At 41.2% G+C, this 23853-nt stretch overlaps 1 protein-coding gene across 1 annotated transcript in view; it reads left to right on the plus strand.

Annotated features, from left to right (window-relative positions):
• LOC148508838 (uncharacterized) overlaps positions 1–23853 on the plus strand; it is a 140163-nt gene that overhangs the window by 108415 nt on the left and 7895 nt on the right. Inside the window, exon 5 of the mRNA XM_088443947.1 lies at positions 5787–5965. Within this exon, the coding sequence (XP_088300073.1) occupies positions 5787–5965 (179 nt within the window). The remainder of the gene's footprint in view (positions 1–5786; positions 5966–23853) is intronic.

The following is a 23853-nucleotide window of genomic DNA, read 5'->3' on the forward strand; positions in this document are numbered from 1 at the left end:
AGAGAGGTAACGGGTGTGGCTAGCAGTTGCATTGACACCAGTGGCCATGTTCAGACAGCAAAATTGCATCTGCCATAGTCCCTGCATCTGACTTAATGCTGTTGAGTAAAAAGATGTAGTTACAGCTGCAACTGCGTCCGCCTCTGAATTATTGTACAGCATGGCATTGTTAACGTCATCCCCTGCCCTGCAGTTGGGCCGATGGGGGATGTACCCACGGAAACACACATATCATGGGTACACACTAGATGATGTACCCGATATGTCGCTCTGGTTCAGATGACATATCGGCTAGTGTGTACCCAGCTTTAGAATGCAGCTCTGGATGCGGTCAGGAGGCATCTGTCACCCCAGCCACCACCTGCTGCATTAGCATATTCATTGTACAGTATTGCACATCCTCTTTCCTGCAGCTGTACAATAGCGTACAAAGGCCCCTAATTCTTAGAGGATATTCAAGCTTTAAGTACATACTGTAGGACTTCTAACATGCTCCTAACACTCAGCTACAGTGACTTCAATATACATGGTTTTATCTATGCTTTTAACTAGCTATTTTCTCAGTGCTCATGTACAGTATATGAACCTTCATGACAGAAACTCAGCTGCTCATAATGTATAGTATTTCATTTAGATACATTTTAAATGCATGAGTTCAATTTTTCAGTGCTAATAATGCATGTTTAATATTCAGTAAGTAATGTAAAATATTCATGAAAGCATCTCAGCATGCATAGAATATGCAAAACCACATGCAGACATATTTAGATCAGTAGTAACTGTGGCAAGACCAGTCTTGAGACGTTTTCTCTCTATCATTGTATAGCATATATTATAGTTCATGCTGAGACAGATGGAATTGCTACAGTTCTTAGGGATACGACTTAATGTGTCACAGGGGCCTATTTATCATTGTTTCTAGCACTGTTAAATTAAAGTATCATACCCATTCATCATCTCATCAAATTCTTTTGCACATTTTACTGAACCAAAGTTGCAATTACAGGTTGAGTCTCCCATATCCAAATATTCCGAAATACGTAATATCCCGAAATACGGAATATTTCTAGCATGACTGAGATAGTGAAACCTGTGCTTTTTGATGGTTCAATGTACACAAACTTTGTTTAAGGCACAAAATTATTAAAAATAAAGTATAAAATGACCTATAGGCTGTGTGCATAAGGTGTATATGACACATAAATGAATTTCATGTATGTACACACATTTTGTTTGAGCCACAAAATTATTGAAAATATTGTATAAAATGACCTTCAGGCTGTGTGTATAAGGTGTATATAACACATAAATGCATTCTGTGTTTAGACTTGGACCCTATTCTTAAGACATTTCAATATGCAACCATGCCAGGCAAGTGGTTAATAAATTTATGTGATACTAAAATAATGTGAAATGGGTGTGAAAATACCCTTTTCCAAATTTTTTTGTCCCCTTTACGGTCCCTCTTCTTGCCTGCACCCCCCCCCCCCCCCAGTGTCTGCTGTGCTGCCGATCATTGCTGATCGGTCAGCAAAGCCGGACCTCCCATATAAATTAATCTCCTCCCTCATCGCCTTAGTGTACCTGGTGCCTGAAACCGGTGCCAAAATGAAAAAGTCGCGATGGTCGCAATGTTTCCAATATTTCCGATGTTCCGATGGTGGTGTTCCAATAATTGAAAAAACTATTTTTTGCATATATTAAAAAATTTACTTTTTCTTTTTAAACAAATAATTTTGGATAAGTTGAAATAGATGTTCCACACCTAATTCATTCATTTAAAAAAATGACAATTTGTTAGCAATTTTTGAAAAAAAAAATTGTCAGTTAAGTGGTTAAAGGGCAATTAGAGTAGTTTTGATGAAAAACTACTCTATGCTCTTTAATTCGCATATTTTTAGTATGCAGATCGCATTTCCCATACTTGTAATGGGAAATGTGATATGCCTGAGATTTACTAAAACTATATTGTTAAAAAATACCGGGTAAGCCCTGTGATAATAACGCCACCTGGAGATGGCATTATCCAGGGTTTCCTCCAGTTCCCCAACTCCTGCTCTGTTCTTACAGGCAGAGCAGAGCCGGGAGCCAGCCCCCTGTGATCAACTAAATAGACCACAAGCTGATCACTGGAAAAAATATAGTTAAAAAAAAACACTTGATCCCAGGGACCGGTGATCGGTGCTTCTGTGATGTCCTATGGAGCTCCGGTCCACTGGTCTCCCGGCTCCTGCACTGTGAGCCTGGTCAGCTGCTGCATAGAGTATCTGAGTCAGCGGTGCATGCGCCGACACCTTCTCACTGTATTTTTTGTGAAAAATACAGTGAGAAGACTGTGGAGGGGATTCTCAGGGTTTTAGGCCCTCATTCAGAGTCGGTCGTAAGCGGCCGCTCGGTCATACCCAGCAATGTTCACTAAACTGCGTATGCGTAAGATTCACAATGCGCGTGCGCAAACTATCTGTTGCGATCGGAAATATCGCTCTCCTTGAACACAGCCAGGTAGTTAGTTTGAGTTACAGAATGAGCCGTTTGAGGGAGGTAACAGGGGAAGGTGTGTGTGAACGGGGGAGTGGAGATCCGAACACAGGCGTGCCTGACTATGCAAACGGAGTTTAATGGGAGTGCATAATTAAACAAGTAGTGTCATGGCACATGTGACATGGGAGGTTTTTACACTGACTAGATCGTAGTGCTTGAGTGAGGGTATGGTCAGCCTTAAGCTTTGCGAGCAGCTCTGATGGGTCCCAATGGTCTCGATTAATCCTTATAACCCCGGAGATGATGTGTGTTGCGATCGAGAAGGGGGTGTGTTTTTAGTCTTACGGCGCAACTTGCGATCGCTTCATTTGCATATCCGGCCCTTTTCCCCTACGACCGAGCGGCCGCTTACGACCGACTCTGATTGAGGTCCTTAGTGCAAGCTCTGTGATAAATCCTTGTGATATTTCCAAAATTTGCAATGCGAATTTAGGTGAAAATATCACACTACAATCGCATTTTAAATGTGGATTGTAGTAAATAGGGCCCTTAGTCACTCTCCAAATATTACAAGTATAAAAGCACCTAAAGTGGTAACAGTGTTATGGATGGTGCAAGTCATCCAATGATGCAGGAGGAAAGATTCACAAAAGGTACAAAGTGATCCACATCAAGTCCACAGAGAGGGCCTAATTCAGACCCGCTCGCGAGCGCTGAACACTCGCAAGCGGGTCAATGTTGGCCAAGTGCGCATGCGCACGACGGAGGCGGCTCCGTCATGCGCATGTGCGAGACCCGAATAGCGACGGCCAAGCCGTCGTTATGGGTCTCGCACCAAAGGGGGCGTGCTGTCGATGGTGATTGACAGCACGCCCCCTTTGGTGGGCGTGCCGGGGGCGAGGCTGCCCAGACGGAGGCGTTCCCATGGGAACGTCTACCGTCTGGGGCCGGCCAAACTGACATCACTAGTGATATCAGTGGGAGTGCCAGGAGGCCGCTGTTAAATTCAGAGGGACGGCCCTGATTCAGAGCGAGCACTCTGTCAGAGCGTCCGGCTCTGAATCAGGGCCAGAGTCCACACTAGTATTAGAAACAAGTGATGTCCAGGAGCCCAGCTGACATGTTTTGCAGTACATCTGCAGCTTTATGAAAGGTGCAGATGTAGGACTTGCACCGTCCATACCATTAGGAGTTAGCTGTCAGCTCCCCTCTGTTACTACAGAGGGGAAAACCATTATTGCGTTGGCATTCATTGCTAAACCTACCCCGGAATTTTCCTGTATGGACTGATAATTATTGCTTATTCTGGACTGTGCTCACTTCCACCAAACCGTAACAGGTACTATAGCTAAAAGAGTCCACTGGAGTTAACATTACTCCTAACAATCCCACACTAATTTGGTCCACCAAGAGACTTTTACATGTATGTATATGGACTGTATAGGATGTCTTTTTATTATGTTTTATTATATTATTGTATATACAAATTATTTATCACATTAAATGTAATTTTTATTTACATATTATAATCAGCATTGTGATCACTATACAGAAAATCTATTTTTAGTGTAATTGATATAGCGCTGTTACCACTTTAGGTGCTTTTCTAGAAGGTTGTTTACAATCTCAACATAGTTTATAGCTCTTCTATTACACAAGAAGCCATTTACAACACCTTAAAGGCTCCCCAAGCTGATTTCTTATTAACCTGGAGGACTCACCCGCAGTTTTCATCCTTACGTTTTGACAAATTTGACAAATTGACAAATTTGTGTACCAACGAAGATCCTTTCCTGAACGTTAGTATCATTCAGAAGTGGAAATTTTCCTCTAAGGTACTTGAAAGATTCTCCATCTTTGTTCGTCCACTTTACAAAGTTCTTCATAAGTCTGAGTTACATGTGTATAGGGGGGGCAGAAGAATTTTGTTTCGATTAGCCATAATACTGTGATGGACTTTTTTTCCATCTACATACATTCTACAATGACTACATGGCCTACAATGACTACATGGCATACAATGTCTTCATGGCCTACAATGACTACATGGCCTACAATATTTACATGGCCTACAATGGCTACATGGCCCACAATGGCTACATGGCCTACAATGACTTCATGGCCTACAATGTCTTCATGGCCTACAATGACTACATGGCCTACAAATGACTGCATGGCCTACAATGTCTTCATGGCCTACAATGACTACATGGCCTACAATGTCTACATGGCCTACAATGACTTCATGGCCTACAATGACTACATGGCCTACAATGTCTGCATGGCCTACAATGACTTCATGGCCTACAATGACTTCATGGCCTACAATGTCTTCATGGCCTACAATGACTACATGGCCTACAATGTCTACATGGCCTACAATGACTTCATGGCCTACAATGACTACATGGCCTACAATGTCTACATGGCCTACAATGACTTCATGGCCTACAATGACTGCATGGCCTACAATGTCTTCATGGCCTACAATGACTACATGGCCTACAATGTCTACATGGCCTACAATGACTTCATGGCTTACAATGACTACATGGCCTACAATGTCTACATGGCCTACAATGATTTCATTGCCTTCAATGACTACATGGCCTACAATGTCTACATGGCCTACAATGACTTCATGGCCTACAATGACTACATGGCCTACAATGTCTACATGGCCTACAATGACTTCATGGCCTACAATGACTTCATGGCCTACAATGACTACATGGCCTACAATGTCTGCATGGCCTACAATGACTTCATGGCCTGCAATGTCTTCATGGCCTACAATGACTACATGCCCTACAATGACTTCATGGCTTACATTGACTTCATGGCTTACAGTGACTACATGGCCTACAATGACTTTGTGGCTTACATTGACTACATGGCTTACAGTGACTTCATGGTTTACAGTGACTTCATGGCCTACAATGACTGCATGGCCAACAATGACTATATTTACAAATCTATATATTCTCTACATGCAAAATCCCTTAGTAACAAAATACCCCTGCATCATCATTAATGGGCTATATCTCTGAACCAAGAGCTAACTGAGCATTTTAAATGTCATATTCACTCTTAGCATGCTTCAATCAATGAGAAGTAATATTTTCACGTAGGAAACATTTTCACTGTTGCGCAGTGAAGTGAAAAGTGATGCTAAGCATGTAAAAATTAAAATTACAATAGCATAGCTGCATCACAAACTGTGCTGGAAGGCCCCACAGAGGTTGAAGAAGATATGTATTCCTTCAGATTAATTAAATTGTTGTCTTATTTTTTTATTGCTACAGAGAATTCAATCAGCACCGAGACACATTACTTCCTCACAGAGTCAAATGAGACGCATAAGCGACGCCAGTAAGGACTTGATGCCTTCCGGAAGCCAGGTCACAATGGGACTAATGTTAAACGCTATTAAAAACGGGTTCAAGCAGAATCAAGTCAGAGTCATGCTTGGGCAAACAAACAGGTCAGTAGTTGAGAAAGTAATGTTATTATATGTGTTACATTACGGGAAATGCAAATGTAAAACAAGGTGAACTGGACTTCAGAAAAGAAAAAAGGCAGTAAAATAAATGTATATTGAGTCAGAACATTAAGTTACAAGACATAACTTTGATTTTTGTTCTTATTTCTTACTAGTTGTTGCCTGCGGCTTTGCCCACAATGAAAATAAATCCCCCCCCCTGCCAGCACCCCCAAGTCACCACGGGGTCTGCAGGGGCCGTTGTTATGCCCCTACTTTAGACACTGACTCCAGATCTACAACTACAGTTATGGCACTATACGAGAGGGGATAGAAAAATAGAAAGTAATTCAGATGTCGATACCAGTCCCTCTTCTTCAGGTGGTCTATATCAATCATTAGCTAGTTCTATAGTGCTGAACCAGAAGATGACGCTGTAGACCACAGGTTCTCAAACTCGGTCTTCAGGACCCCCAACAGTGCATGTTTTCCAGATCTCCTCACAGAATCAAGTGAAATAATTAGCTCCACCTGGGTATCTTTTAAAATGTGTCCATGAGTAATGGCTACACCTGTGCCCCTGCTAGGAGACCTACAAAATGTGAACTGTGTGGGGTCCTGAGGACTGAGTTTGAGAACCACTGCTGTAGACGTACCTGTCTTAGTTAAGTAAACACGTAGACATAAGGATGCACCTTGATGGATCACACTAAGGGACACTATTATGGGCATCCACAGTCCAAGGATAAGGTTCTAGGGACTTTCATAATACCCTGATTTGCATGATGAAACATAGGCGTTGATTCTGAGTCAGATGGATTTCTATGCATGGACGCAAAAAGGTGACGCATTTGTACTGTAGATGTGAATTCCATTTACACATTTTTGTGTATGTCTGTCCATTTCTGAGTGAGATGGAACTTGGCTTGTGGGAGTGTCATATGTGTGTATTTAAAGCTCCGTGCTATTCTGAGTCGTGCTTATGGGGAAGTGACCTTGTTTCTGACGGATCTCTTGCACCCCCAGCATGGGGCTGGTGCAAGTGTAGATACTAAAGATGGTAATTGTGGTGGCAGTCTTACAAACAGTAGGTGGCAGTGGTTCTTGCTTGCAGATGCGCCAAACAGAATCTTGCATTAGCATAAGGTAGTAAATGAAGCTTCCGCAGCTGCCCTCAAATACAGCCACTTTGCGTCCGATTCCAATTCAGCCCATAGTACCACACATGCTGGAAAGACATACAAACCCTATAAAGTTAATGAATTATCCTGACAGCCTTGTGAGCAAATAAACTCCCAGAGGGCAAGGTCTAGACCAGGGGTTCCCAAATGGTGGGGCAAAGCATGTTTTCCAGGTGGGCAGCAGAGACTTTCTTGTCTCCGAAAAGCATTTCTGCAGTACTTTCCAGAAATTGGGAGAAGGACTCACACCCATGAGGAATCCTTTTCTTGGTAAAGTCAGAAGTATCCAGGATGACCTGCAAGATGAAATGATTGAACTTCTAAATGATTCTAGATGCAGAGATGTCTTTGTAGCTTACTCTATCCAGGGGTTTTGGCCAAAAATTATGGGAAGCTACCCCAATATTGCAAAGGAATGCCTGCAGAAGCTCCTGCACTTTGCAACAACATTGTTCCATTAAATACTTTTAATTAGTTGTGGTAGTTATGGGCATTTCTTTGGTTTCAAAAAGTTCTCAGCTATGACCCACGCTAGGCCATGATATGCCAGGCCAAAAGCCAGCTGGGTCACAAAAAAGTTGGGAACCCTTGCCTTAAAACATACGCAATTGTGGTAGCTCACTTTAATTACCATATTTACGGTATGCTAGTGAACTTACCATTGAGTTCCAACATTAAAAATGAAGGTAATGAAATGATGTTGCCAGTGACAAGCACACACTTACATTAGCAGCCCAGTCCCTCATCCTCATTACATTACAGGATTAAAACCCTTTCAAACTATGGGGGAGATGTATCATCGGTGACATCGCCGATGCGGTACATCCCCCCGACTTCGCATACATACCGCGGTATGTACCAAGAATATCGCAAAGAACAGCTCTCTCGATGAGAGCTGTCCTTTGCTATGCTGCCGGGCAGAGGGACTTCCGGGTTTAACACCCAGAAGTCCATCTGCGCATGCGCAGAAGGACGCGGGCCGTGGGGGCTCATGGGAGGGATACGTTCGGATCCCTCCTAGCCCCGAGCATCGCGCTAAGAAGCCCATAGGCTTACCTAGCAACGCGCTGCATTCTGCTGCTTAATACATACGGGGAATGCGGTAAAACCCCCGAAAACTGCATTTTCGGGGGTTTTACCGCATTTTGCCGATGATACATCTCCCCCTATGAAATTACACAGTTTGGGCACACGATATACACTATGATGTGCCCTGTAGTCCTCCTCCCTTTCATCTTACAGGTCAAGTTGTTGTCACTTTGGGTACTGGAGCAGCTTATCCTCTTCTGTTTCCCATGGTGCCTGCGGGACTGTACAGTGCTGTGAAGCCCCATACCCCCACTCATGCAGGGACTTTCCCCCTCCATCCAAGCACGGGTGATGCACAAGGGGAAGGGAGGAGGCTGACAACAATTTGTATTTAAAAAAAGAAAGTAATCTAAATACTTGTGACTGGCAAATGCCTGAGGCCCACTGTAACTATTCCCTAGTCTAAAATGCCTAATGATTAATTGGGCCCTGCTGCCAGTTCAGTAGAGAATCCCAAGTCCCAGCACCAGGGCTCCAACCTGATTAGCCTATTCAGTGATTAATCTCTGTAGAGAAATTAAATGTAAGTTCTTCATACTTTCCTAGCAACAGGGCAGTAGTGAAGGCAGTGCATCCGGTGCCATCTGCTAGGGTGCAGTGCCCTGGGGGCTGCATGACTGCTGCCATAGAGCCACTACCCACCTGCTGTACTGACTGCCCGGCTATCCAATCCTCCCCTCCTTCTGCTCCAAGTTTGGATGTGGGCAGGGAATGAGATGCCATGTCATCACAAAGTCATACTGTCTCATCCTTGAGAAAAAGAAGAAAAGGAGCCTGAAGCTGAACAAAGTAGAGTGCACGCTGCCCAACCTGTCTGAGTGACCCGCTGCCCAATCTGCCTGAGTGACCCGCTGCCCAATCTGCCTGAGTGACCCGCTGCCCAATCTGCCTGAGTGACCCACTGCGCAACCTGCCTGAGTGACCCACTGCGCAACCTGCCTGAGTGACCCACTTCTCAATCTGTTTGAATGATCCGCTGCGCAACCTGCCTGAGTGAGTTTCTTTCTTTTGTAACAAAATGTAAGTATTTTCAGAATGATCTGATGTCTCATCTATCTATCTGAGCTGAACCCATGGAGAAAGTTTCCAATTCTGCATTAACTCAAGACATGTACTTATCCTATTCCCCCTGTGTAACCTCTAAGCACCAGACACACAGAGGTCAGAACTTAATTTCTCTCTCTTTATTCATTTATTTGCTTCTCAGTGTCAGAGGATATTCCTGAAATCCCATCTGCTGCCTTAGCATTTTTCCATTTGTGTTGCTTCCGTTCTAAAATTTATTTGTTTTTTTAGATTTGGTTAGACTAATTGTTTACTGTTATTTAATAAAATGGTACTATGGGTCTGATTTAGAGATGGACGGATTTACACAGTCACACACAAGCGGCTTTGCAAATCCTCCCATCTCACATGCAAATGCAGAAGGAGGTGTCAGACACCTCCTTGCTGCATTTGCGATTCCAGCACTGTGACTGACATTGCAGGCTGGGATCACCATCACGATGGTTGCTACTTCAGTCAGGCGGCGGGAGCTGAAGCCTCCAGTAGCCTGGCTGGTGCAATTTAAATTACCTAATGTTACGGCAGGTTCCAGATTATACTAATTACACATGACAAATGTTAATCTCTCTTTACAAATGAGAAGCTGCTACTACTACCAGTGTAGCTTCCATGTCCAGATGTTGGACCAACAATGATCCCCAGCAGACCTTAGTAGATCAGCAATGTCCCAATGGGTAGAAGTGATCTGTTGGTAAATGTACTCACCACACTTTTCAGACATACTGTAGGGGTATATTTACTAAAGTGAGAGTTTTTAGAAGTAGAGATGTTCCCCATAGCACCCAATCAGATTTTAGCTATTATCTTCTAGAAAGTGCTAGTTAAATGTTAAGTAGAATCTGATTGGTTGCTATAGGAAACATGTCCATCTCTAAAAACCCGCACTTTAGTAAATATACCCCATAGTCTCTCACTACAATAGTGGTAGCTGGAGTTTCCAGGAGAGTCAATAAATAGCCTGGGACTAGGATGGTCTCTGGAAATTCAGAGTACCAAATTGGTGAGATGATTACTACACTGAGATTCTGATTTAGAGATGGTCGCTCCAATGAACAGGTTCATGTAAGATGAAGCTTACCTCAGCCTGACGGTGCCTGGCCACTTGCGAGGCCAGGAAGTCTGCATCCACCAACGCAGACCCTGACCTTATTCCTCCCATAACGGTACGTTGTTCCTCCCACACGGTACGTTTCCAGGAACTTTGGCCAGCCACGCCTCCGCTCCATCCCCCAAACGCCGCAGTATGCCAATCATGCTGCAACTAAGGGGCACTTGGAACAAGATCGCAGGACCCATTCTGCACAGGTGCAAAACAGGTCCAGGCCCTGCGCAGACCCATAACCATCATGACCATCATGTTAGCGTACATCCCTAGATTGTAAGCTCCTAGGAGCAGGATCTTCCTCCCCGCTGTCTCACAGCCTTTTTCTCTAGCACTTCTATGACAGCCTTCACCTTCCCAGTTGTATTGTGTATGGAGAATTGTTATGTTAATTGTTACTTGTGTTCTGTTTATAAGTTGGTTACTGTATTGTAATGTTCTGTGTACCCTTTACTGTATGTACGGCGCAGCGGACCTCTTGTGGCGCCCTATAAATAAAATGTTATAATAATAAAAATCAGGCCCTCTGTTACCACATCCTCCATCTCCTACACAATAACTACCTTCCTACCCTTATCGCAGCCCTGATTGCTGATCATCTTCAGCTTTTATTTTCTCTTTCACACTAGGTTATATTCATAAAATGTAAGCTAATGTATCAAGTACTTTAACTCAGCAAGCACAATACAATACAGTACAGTCAAAAATAACAAATGCAATACTAAAATTAGGTTAGCAAAATTTACAGAGGTTCTGTCATCCAAGTGATTTGACTTTTTCTTTAGTTATTCAAAGTACATTGTGACTTTTATTTTCATGCTCATTGCTCAATTCTCCAGGATATAAGGAGAACAATTTAAATTGACTTTAAGCCTGATACTGAATTACCTCAGTTTGTATAAAGTTAATTGGCTACAAATACCCATTTTCAGACAGAGAAAAGTACTCGGCTACTTTTTTGTGTGAAAGGGTCAACCAGGGTCAAAATTTCAAGTACTTCGATCCAGCTCACAACCAGGGTCGAACTCCCAGTAATAGCAACCTGGGTTGACCTTTTCACACAGAAGAAGAACCCGCTATAGACCTGGCAAAATACCAGGTCCAAAAGCTTGACCTGGCAATTTCATCTTCGCCCTGAAAGGGATTACTGGCCTGGGACCTGGAACCGACTCAGGCTCCAAAAGCCAGGTAAAAGCTGGGTCGAGCCCTGGATTCTGTGTGAAAGCTGTAAAAGAGAACATTTGCATATGCACCAAAGCAGACTTCTGCACATTTGCACGTTTCTGGCAATTGTGCCTCCTTACAGTTGGGGAAGAATAATAGGGGGAAAGAGGAATGGGGTGTACAAAATCAGACCGAGGACAGTAAGGGCATGTTCATTTAAATATGGTTAATACAAATCTGAAGTTACATTTATATTCTCATGGTAGGAGGAGTATCTTGTGCACAGGTTGAGAGTAAATAAATGCACCCGGATAATGAAAACTTTGCAAAAATCAGCCATGTATGCTAAAAATATGAAGCCGGATGCATCTTGAAATGTTCATATGGGCATAAATGTGCTGATGTTTTTGCCAACTTTACAACACTGTGGTTAGAATAGCCATCTCACTGCACTGGGGATCATGGGTTATCTTACAACTTGCTTCTATCTGTGTAGAGTTTGTATGATATTCTTGTGTTTGTGTGAGTTTTCTATGGGTACTCCGTTTTTCTCCTACATACTGGTAGGTAACCTGGTTCTGGCATATTGAAGCCTAGTGTGTATGTGTCTATGTGTCCATGTGGTTGAGACCATAGTTTGTAAGATCACTGGCCAGGGATTTATGTGACTGTCTACAAATTCTCTGTAAAGTGCTCTGTAATCTGTAAGCGCTACATACTGTACATAAAAAAACCTGTTAATAAATGATAATGTGCTTTTGTTCCTACACTAATTACTGATCTATCCGTACATCACTGGCTTCATAATAAGAACAGAAATTGAGTGGATTTGTAAAATGCCTATTGCTCCTGCCTGTAATTTTTGTACTTACTAATTAAAATAAATAATTCCATTATATTTGGCATACCTCAGAGATCTCCAGAGCTGTAGAGTTGGCAGTGTGGGCAGATATTTAAACTTATTGCAGAGATTAGAATATAAATTATTAAATGGATTCCCAACAGAGGCATTTGTCTTCCACCATGAAAAGGTGTTATATTAAAAATATTTTTTTTATGTACTGTCAGTTGAATAAAGAGACAGAGCTTTAAATGACATATTAAAGTATTAAGCTACAAGCAGGGAATATTTGCTATAGTTAAAGGAATAAGTGCCCTAATATGAATTCAAAAAGTTTAGTGTCTGCAATCATATTTTGTTTATTATGTTTTATTTATAAAATGCCAACATATTGTGCATACTGTATGGTGAGAGGATCATAATACCAAAAAAAAAAATGACCAAAAAAGATGGCTCTGCTGAAAGTCGCTTGTAATCTAAGGGTATACTTACCTACTCTCTGGGAAATTGCGGGAGGCTCCCGAATTTCGGGTAGCCCCCCCCGCACCCCTGGAAGAGTGTCCGGATCTCCCTCATTTTACTTCCTAGTAACATGGGCAGGATGGGGAGTTAGATGCCAGGAATTGTGGCTCAGAATTAGCTGTGGCTTTAGTTGCGCCAAATAGTCCATCTTGGTACACCAGATCCAGGACAACTCGGCTGCTTTGAGTGTCTTTTCACATAACTAAGACAAGTGGAAGCGACAATACTGCATTGCTAGCATGCACAGACCACTGGGGCTTGTGACATTTGTACAACTGCATTTTAGATTTGAGTTTGGACATCCCAAATCTAAATCTCTCTGCACATTTTAAATCTGTCAAACCTGTAATGCAACATGGGTTTACCAGTGCAAAGTTGCTTGTTTTTTTTATTTTGCTCCCAACTCAGAATTAGCCCGTGTGTTTAATATTTGTTTGTGTTTTGTGCCTGACAATATTAAATTACATCTATGTGTTGTTATATTATATTTTATGATAGATTCAAATGTACTTATAGTTCAATGCTTTAAAACATTATAATTTTGATTGCAAAGTGATATGAAGATCTTAGTGCAATTTGTTTTAATCCCTTGCCTGGTGTGGTTGCATCAGATCTGCCAACACCAAGCCATGCTTCCTACAGTATTATTAACCTCAATAACATTCATTTACAATCATTTCCAGTCAATTTGACCACCTCACAGCTCACAATATTGTTTTAATTCAGTTTAGGCCAAAAGGTTGCACCAAGCTAGCTAGCTGGCTAAGCTAAGCGACAGCAGTGTGTGGCACAAACACATGGCAATTCAACTTTCAAGCAGTTTAATATAAACCATGCAACCAATAATGTTTTCATTAATCAAGAACTAGAGCAAAGGCCTGAGTGAGATGGAGTATGTATGTAGTTGAAGGCAGGAAAAAGAAGGAAGGATTTATTTGTAGTAAATTTAATTTAAGTTTTGGATTCTGAAGCCAATTTAAAGGGAGGAGGGGGGTAGCATGGACAGTGGGTCAGCTTCCTAAATTATTATACAGTATATATGTCATTTATTCTTGTAAGATAGGTTGAATTGGAGTTTCCTAGCTGTGCAGTGCAACAATTCATTTTCTTGAAATCTTGTCAACCCTTCTAAAGAATCCTTGGCTATTAACAAAGTATTTTTTTCTGGTTAAAAAGTGGGTGACACAAACACATGACAGTTCAACTTCCAACATGGCACATCTAAGAAAGAGAATGGCACTGCAGTGGCAGACAGGGTGGCAGTGTACTAAACTATACGACCCCATAGAAAGAACCCAAGAATGTTTTCATTAATTAAGAACTAGAGCAGAGGCCCAAGGGAGATGGAGTATGTATATAGTTGAAGGCAGGGAAAGGAAGGAATTATTTGTAGTAAATTTTATTTAACTGTTGGATTCTGAAGCAAATATATATATATATATATATATATATATACTGTATATATATATATATATATATATATATATATATATATGTAGAAAAATAAATCAGCTCCAAGCCTCATGTTGGAGAACCAATCTTGGAGCTGGTTTGTGCTAGGGGGCGTGGCCATGTGGGTGTGCGTGTCAGCACAGCATGTGCAGTCTCACAGTGATCGATTGGCCTTCCACCTGGTAAGCATTATGTGTGCTATATATGTTGTCTTCTGTGGTAATTGTTGTTACACTTTTCTTATGGCTTGAATAACATTGTGTTATGGATGCACCTTGACAAAGGTCTCATATGGGGACAGGATGACAGTTTAATAAACTATAAAAAAAAGTTTTCTATTTATGAACAGATTGTCAGCAATGCCTCAAACAGCACATAGTGCAAAGAAAAGAAGTACAAGATTGAATTGTCCTTGGGTCCTCCCAACCCCCTTTATGTTGTATATTAAACAGGACATGCACAATTTAACACACTATTCACTTCAGCAACATGGACTGGCACTTGTGACCAAAGTGATTGGCTTGTTTAGGCCCCTACAAAATAAGCTACCAATATGCAGCTGCCGATGATCTCTATGTACAAACCGGCTCTACAAAGGCAAGATGTCATCACCATTATCATCCTCACCCTCATCATCAGTGTGTACATCATCTTCTTAACACAATATTAATTTGTCCCCACTGGAATCCACTATTAAAGTTGCCTCTGGACTTTGACGTAATTGTTGATAAAGGTCTTCCTCATAGAATTTGTAGTTCAATTTCATAAACATCATCTTTTCTACATTTTGAGGAAGTAGCCTACTATTCCGATCGCTGATAAGGTTCTCAGCCGTGCTGAAAATTCTTTCTGAGTACAGGAGGGTGGGCAGCTTAAGTTAATTAAAGCCAGTTTGTGCAAAGGCCTCCAAATTGTCTTTTTTTTCCTTCCAGTAGACAAATGGACTGTCTGACATGCCTATTTGGATGCTGTCATTAAAATATTTTCAACCATTCTTTGAATGGTGACATATCAGATGGAGTAGCAATAGAGGTGGCCATGTCACAAATTTTTGCCAATTGTTTTAGACCCATTCAGGGGTCAAACATAAGAGGGCGAGAGTTTAGAAAATGTGAGAGTTCAGCAGTAAACTCTCACACTTCTTAAACTCTCTCAAAGTAATAGGGTCCCAGAACATGCAAACTCACATTTTTTTAGACTAAAAAAACTCTCACGATTTAAACTTTCATTCAGATGTTTTCCCATTTTGAAGATAAAATTCGACAAATGTGAGAGTTTACTGCTAAACTCACATTTTCTAAACTCTCAACCTATTACATTTGGCCCTATATGTCTAAATGTTGTGTTGACTCATTAGCATTACCAGTGGGTCTCTTAGGAAAGCTAAGTTTTTTCCTGGCAGTTGCAGTTGTCAGAGAAACTGAAGGAGGAGACATCACTTTATCACGTGTTGCTTGAGCTGACAACATGCTCACTAACAGCTCTTTGCATATCTTTAGATCCGTGTGTGTTGGAAAGAAAGATACGACTTACAGCTTAAACCTAGAAAAAGCATGGTCACCAAAATATTTTGATCCAATTTTAAGATGCTGACAACTAAACTATTCTTGCAGGTGCTGCAATCTTCTACATGCAGCTGCTGAATGGCAAAAAGGGCCACACACAGCATCTCCTGGACAGCCCTGTCATTTTTCAAAAACTTCTGAACCAACAAATTGATTGTGTGAGCAAAACATAGGATATGTTCAAAATCACAGAGCTGTACTGCTTTCACAATAATTCTGGCATTGTCAGAAAGCGGGCATTGGCAGTCCAAGTGGGCTAAGCCATTTTGCATTGACTTCCCTGAGTTTTTTTAAGAGGTTGACACTGGTATTCCTTGAAGCCAGTGAAACAAAGCGTAGCCTGCCTCTGAATGAGCTGGCATTTGTTAGATGCGCTGCTGCTGTTGTTGGTGATGCTAAAGGCAGTACACCCACTCAGTGGACTGTCACACTCATGTAATCTTTTTTTTGCCCTGTTCCACTCCACATATCTCTGGTTAAGTGGACAGTGGGTACAACGGCATTTTGGAGGACACTAATTATGTTTTTTAAATGTCCATGTACAGGCTGGGAATTGCTTTTCTAGTGAAGTGGAATCTTGATGGGATTTGGTAATGGTGACACAGGACCTCAATTAACTGTCTAAACCCAGAGCATTAATGGCGGATATTAGACGCAGATCCAATACCAGCATAGCTATTATGGCATCAGTGTTCCTAACTTGGTGACTGCTGTCATACTTACTTCCTCTATCAAAGGATTGTTTTACAGTTAATTGTTTTTTTACACTACTGCTGCTAGTAGTCTTCTTGGTGCCCTTCTGGAATGAAGATCCACCCCAGCAGCAGCAGCAGCAGGTCTAGGGCTGAAGGATTCTTCTGAGAAATTCTGGATAAGGGAGGACTCAGTTAGCCTAATCAAAGTGGATGCATGACTATTTCCAATCATGATTGAGGATATTGATGATGAAGGTGTTGGTGGTGAAGATTGTAGGTGTTTGCATCTAGCAAAGAGAAGGGAGCTAGCTGACTCTAGACTGCTTGTTGTTACTTTTTTAGCATAAGTTACTAATTTTGGAAAAACTTTTCATGCACCCCTGCAAATGACGTAACAGTTAGGAGGGTTGTAGATCATTAAAATCCCTACCTCTGCTTACTGTGGCTTTACAAACGCTACAGATGGCAAGACAATTGTTGTCCGGATTTGAGTAAAAATAATTCCACACATAAGAGGTGGATTTTTTTGTCTTATGCACAGACATGACAATGGTCTTCTTATCACAGGCAAGTACTGCTTCCACTGGTGCCTCTCTTAAACAAAGAACATTCTCATCACCAACATCCTCATTAGCGCCTGCATCAGCTACACAAATATTCCCCTTGCACTTCCGCTCATCCCCACATTGGCAGAGGGTGCAGAAATAAAGAAAGGAGGCTTCTCTATGAGTTCAGAGAGGTCAGGTTTACACATAGCACTCATAGACACACTTACACTCTCCTCAGTGATTTGTGACAAACCTGAACACACAGTTTGTTCTACTGGCTTAGTGGTTTTAATTTTTTTTGCACTGATTTTCCAGACTTCATTTTTTGACACCTGTTCTAGGACTTGCATCGTCATCATGAGAGACAGAAGAAGATGCCTCACTGACAGCAGTTGCAGAACCACCACTCATAAATAAAGCTCAAGGCCTGAGTTTTTCCTTGCCACTGCATGTGGTGAATGGCATGTTGCCAATTTTATATTTTGCTGCAATAAACTTTGTCTTTGTTAGAGGCATTTTTTTCTTTACCACTGTAACATATTGATTTTTGGATTTCAGATGTTCTGACGCTTTAGTAGATGACGTTGAATGATTAGTATTGAGTTTGTCATGATGACTGGTGGCAGCAGCTGCAGCGCTAGCATTTGCTTGCTGCTTCTGCTCTTCTCTCAAATGATATTTATCCATATTATTGAGTTATCAAAGAATACACATATGTAGTACAAACAACAATAGAAGAAATTATATTTTTCCCACTTTTTTAAATGCACAGCTCAGCTGACACTGCGTGCAGTCACAGTGCTTGTATGTACGGGAACAAACTGTACTGGAAGACAACACACAGATGTGGTAAAAACAACAATAGAAATACTTTTTTTTCCACTTTTTTAAATGCGCAGCTCAGCTGACACTGTGTGCAGTCACAGCACTTATATGTACATAAACAAAAACTGTTGGACAGCGCACACAGGTTGTATAAACAAAAAAACTATTTTTTTTAACTTATTAATTATTTTTCCCCAAATGACAACTGCAGAGTCACAGAGTGCTTATATTGCAGTGGGGTATGGACTATGGAGTCACAGGGCCTGATTCAGAGCCGCTCATAAGCGGCCGCTCGTTCGCTCCAAGCGATGTTCTCACATCTGCGCATGCGTATGGGTCGTACTGCGCATGCGCCAACCAGTCAGTGCGGTCGGAAAACATGTGTTCGCAAAATTGCGAGTGCCTGCTAATTTGAGTGACAGGATGAGGCGTTTTTTGAAAACGGGGAGTGGAGATCCGAACGCAGGCGTGCCAAACAGTTAAAACGGGCATTTTAAGGGTGTGCATAATTAACAAAGCAGCATCATCGACCATGTCACTTGGTTGTTTCTTAGCCTGAACTGTTCGCATGATTGCGGTAGGAAAAACCAACCACAAGCACTGCGAGCAGTTCAGACGCCTTCCGATGTACTCGATTAATCTAATAAATAGCGGAGATGACATATGATGCGAGTGGCCAGGGGGCGTCTTTACAAAATAGCGAGCGCATGTTTCGTTCGCCCGCTCAGACATAGAGGCGTCAACAGACCGCAAAGAGCGAGCGCTCAATTTAAATAGCCGGCCCCTTTTTCTGAACGAGCGAGCACAAATAGCGTCCGGCTCTGAATCAGGCCCACAGTGCAGCACCACTGTGTGACAGACTAGTAATAATAAATTGTATAATAATTCCTGTACTATAAAAAATAATCAATGATTTGCTATGTGCTTGTACTGTAAATCTAGTGTTTAACACTAAGGAGACTGGAGTGGACACAGCACATCAGCATCCACTGGAGGTGGAGATGATGGACACAGCAGCACAGCAGCCACTAGACACAAGGAGTGGATGGACACAGCAGCAGCCTCTGGACACAGGGACTGGAGTGGACACAGCACAACAGAAGCCACTGGAGGTGGACACAGCACAGCAGCCACTGGACACTTTAGCCTAGACTGGAGTCAGTGTGAAATGGTGCCCAAATCACCGCGGGTGGTACTTATATAGAATCCAAAACCCACGAGAATCCGACTCCGGGATGATGACATTTTGTCTCGATTTGGAATCTGAGCAAGGCGGGAACACCAGAGCTGCCCCTCTGATTCACTGGGATCGGGGAAGTACAGGGGGACTCAGTTTTCAGAAAACCGAGCATGTATAATTTCAAATATATATATATATATATATATATATATATACAGTCAGGTCCATAAATATTGGGACATTGACAGAATTTTCATATTTTGTCATCTATTCACCACCACAATGGCTTTGAAATTAAACAAACAAGATGTGATTTAACTGCAGACTTTCAGATTTAATTTGAGGGTAATTACAGGTGAACGGTGTAGGAATTACAACAGTTTCTATATGTGCCTCCCACTTTTTAAGGGGCCAAAAGTAATGGGACAAACTAAACAATCCTAAATCTAACTTTCACTTTTTAATACTTTGTTGCAAATCCTTTGCAGGCAATTACAGCCTGAAGTCTGGAACGCATAGACATCACAAGACGCTGGGTTTCATCCCTGGTGATGCTCTGCCAGGCCTCTACTGCAAATGTCTTCAGTTCCTGCTTGTTCTTGGGGCATTTTCCCTTCAGTTTTGTCTTCATCAAGTGAAATGCATGATCAATCGGATTCAGGTCAGGGGATTGACTTGGCCATTGCATAACATTCCACTTTTTAGCCTTACAAAACTCTTTGGTTGCTTTTGCAGTATGCTTCGGGTCATTGTCCATCTGCACTGTGAAGCGCCGTCCAATGAGTTCTGAAGCATTTGACTGAATATGAGCATATAATATTGCCCGAAACACTTCAGAATTCATTCTGCTGCTTTTGTCAGCAGTCACATCATCAATAAATACAAGGGAACCAGTTCCATTGGCAGCCATACATGCCCACGCCATGACACTACCACCACCATGCTTCACTGATGAGGTGGTATGTTTTGGATCATGAGCAGTTCCTTTCCTTCTCTTCCCATCACTCTGGTACAAGTTGATCTTTGTCTCATCTGTCAATAGGATGTTGTTCCAGAACTGTAATGGCTTTTTTAGATGTTGTTTGGCAAACTCTAATCTGGTCTTCCTGTTTTTGTGGCTCACCAATGGTTTGCATCTTGTGGTGAACCCTCTATATTCACTCTTGTGAAGTCTTCTCTTGATTGTTGACTTTGACACATATACACCAACCTCCTGGAGAGCATTCTTGATTTGGCCAACTGTTGTGAAGGGGTTTTTCTTCACCAGGGAAATAATTCTTCTGTCATCCACCACAGTTGTTTTCCGTGGTCTTCCGGGTCTTTTGGTGTTGCTGAGCTCTCCGGTGTGTTCTTTCTTTTTAAGAATGTTCCAAACAGTTGATTTGGCCACACCTAATGTTTTTGCTATCTCTCTGATGGGTTTGTTTTGATTTTTCAGCCTAATGATGGCTTGCTTCACTGATAGTGACAGCTCTTTGGATCTCATATTGAGAGTTGACAGCAACTGATTCCAAATGCAAATGTCACACCTAGAATCAATTCCAGACCTTTTACCTGCTTAATTGATAATGAAATAATGAGGGAATAGCCCACACCTGTCCAGGTAATAGCTTTTGAGTTGATAGTCCCATTACTTTTGGCCCCTTAAAAAGTGGGAGGCACATATTGAAACTGTTGTAATTCCTACACCGTTCATCCGATTTGGATGTAATTACCCTCAAATTAAATCTGAAAGTCTGCAGTTAAAGTACATCTTGTTTGTTTCATTTCAAAACCATTGTGGTGGTGAATAGAGGCCTAAATCTGAAAATACTGTCAATGTCCCAATATTTATGGACCTGACTGTATTATATATATATATATATATATATATATATATATATATATATAGTACACATGCAAGCGGCGGCACTCAAGCATAAATAAGAAATAAATACACGGAAATTCCGTATCAAGTCAACGTTTCAATTCAAAAAATTAATTTTCATCAGGTCCTTGAAGGCAGCTGAGGTGGATCCCGGGTTTTTCCCTTAAGCTTACTACAGGCTCATTTTTTCCTGATTCTGGTATGAGGCCAACTTCACTGAAAGTCTATGTTTTTTGTGGTTTTTGTTATTTTTAACCCCACAAATTTATAAGTTGGGGCTGTTTATCATTTATATGTATTAAAAAATTGTCTGATTATTCAAAATACGTGCTTTGATGGATTAGTACATCATATATTAATATATGGAAAAACTCTTTTATTATAAAAGGTTTTTATTTTCTATATCATTGTACAGTGGAAATTGTCTGCACTAGATTTTCCATTTTTCTCTTTCTTTATATGTTTGAATTATTGGGAAAAGATTCCAGAAGAATATATGATTGAAGATAAGTAATTTTCACATTATTTTATTTGTATTAGGGGCGCTCAGGTGTGATTATCCCTTTTTTCTTTGTATTGTGAAATTGCTCTTGAGAGGTAATTTGGGATACCCTCTCTATAAAAAGGGTTCTACTAGAGCAGCTGAGGCGCAGATTATATCACCTAAAAACCCTCTTTTTTTTTTGTGTATGGAATTTCCGTGTATTTATTTCTTATTTATGCTTGAGTGCCGCCGCTTGCATGTGTACTTGTTATCTATGAAGGAGGGCACCGGCAGCAGTTGATATTTATTTAGCCCAGTGCCGAGTATTTGGATTCTACTATATATATATATATATATATATATATATATATATATAAATATTGTTTTTTGCAAACAAATTAACTGTATAAAATATTTTTTTAAATATGTCCCCAAAACTGTTGATTTTTTGTAAATGATCAAATTATGTAAGTAAAAGTTTCATAACTTTGATTTAGTATCATTTTATTGCCAAATATACATATTTGTTGAAAAATTATATTGAATCAGGTTTAAATAGCCATTATTTACATATTTCGGTAATAAAAAAAATCTTCAATTTTGGGGACATTTTTCCAAAAAATATTAGCCAGTTAAGTGGTTAAGGCATTAAATCATATCTGATTTATATAAAAGGATGTAGCACATTAATCAGCAGCAGATGAAGTCAAAGGCTACATCAGTGATTTTTTTAATAACTTAGAAAAGCCTGTTTTAACTTTTAACAGGATTAAATCAACACAAATTGAGCAGTGAAATCACATTACACAGGTCTAAGTAGCATCTCCTGCAGTGACTCATCTAAAAATGATGCATGAATGAGCATAGAAACGTTTGTCCCATTATAGGCAATGGATTAGAATTTATGCAGCAAAATTAAATTCCTAAAAATCAACTCTTTAGATCAACACAGTGCTGCAACAGAGTGGCAGTGTGACTTGTCTGGGCCCTGCCTCCTGAATGCATGATGTCACGCCAGGGAGCAGGCCTACTAGCAACGGGATGTACAGCACTGCCCGGAGCATCCTCAGGCTATGCAGGATGCAGGGTACATGCTTGGAGCATCCAAAGGACGCTCCACGTGGCACTGCAGCAGCGATACTGGCTGTGCAGGGTGCCGCTCCAGTCACCCTGCTAGCCAGATTCAGAGGCGATGGGACTGCACCACTCGCACACACCAAGTTACTGCCCAGGATCAACCAAATAGGAAACAAGCTTCTGCAAAATTATCACTTACGATAAATGGTCCATGGTTGACCAACTGAAATTAAGTCAGATATATTAGCACAAGCCTGGCACACATTCTTTGTAATTAATTACTACTTTATTTGGGCTCCATCCATTGTTTAAAATTTAAAGTGTACCTATGATTTATACATAGTAGGGCTGAAATGCATATATTCCCTTCGAATGTTGAGTTGAACAAATCTTTGCAGCAGGCCCATCCCCACATGCATGGTATCATATCCGTCATCATTATCTGTGCACACTTGGGCCAACCTTATCTCTTGTACAAAATATCCACAATTAGGCATACAGTAATTAGGTGTATACCCTACTACCACTCAGTTACGCTTCTTCGACCACAAGTGGAAATGAGACTCAGCATAGCTAGTACTTGTGTATGGCTAATTAAACAGGTTATAATGATGTCAATTAGCACAAACATAGCTTTTGAAAGACTGTCTTGATTTGTGCAAATGTGCCTCTGTTTTTTTCCCAGGGCTCATAAGTTTGCTGAGTAAAAATGACTACATTTGCATTTGCATAGGATCAGGAAGTACAGTCAGGTCCATAAATATTGGGACATTGACAAAATTTTCATATTTTGGCCTCTATTCACCACCACAATGGCTTTGAAATGAAACAAACAGATGTGATTTAACTGCAGACTTTCAGATTTAATTTGAGGGTAATTACATCCAAATCAGGTGAACGGTGTAGGAATTACAATGGTTTCTATATGTGCCTCCCACTTTTTAAGGGGCCAAAAGTAATGGGACAAACTAAACAATCCTAAATCTAACTTTCACTTTTTAATACTTTATTGCAAATCCTTTACAGGCAATTACAGCCTGAAGTCTGGAATGCATAGATGTCACCAGACGCTGGGTTTCATCCCTGGTGATGCTCTGCCAGGCCTCTACTGCAAATGTCTTCAGTTTCTGCTTGTTCTTGGTGCATTTTCCCTTCAGTTTTGTCTTCATCAAGTGAAATGCATGCTCAATCAGATTCAGGTCAGGGGATTGACTTGGCCATTGCATAATATTCC

The sequence above is a fragment of the Taudactylus pleione genome, unplaced genomic scaffold, assembly GCF_031769625.1.
Source record: "Taudactylus pleione unplaced genomic scaffold, aTauple2 ptg000341l, whole genome shotgun sequence".
In the NCBI taxonomy this organism is placed as follows: domain Eukaryota; kingdom Metazoa; phylum Chordata; class Amphibia; order Anura; family Myobatrachidae; genus Taudactylus; species Taudactylus pleione.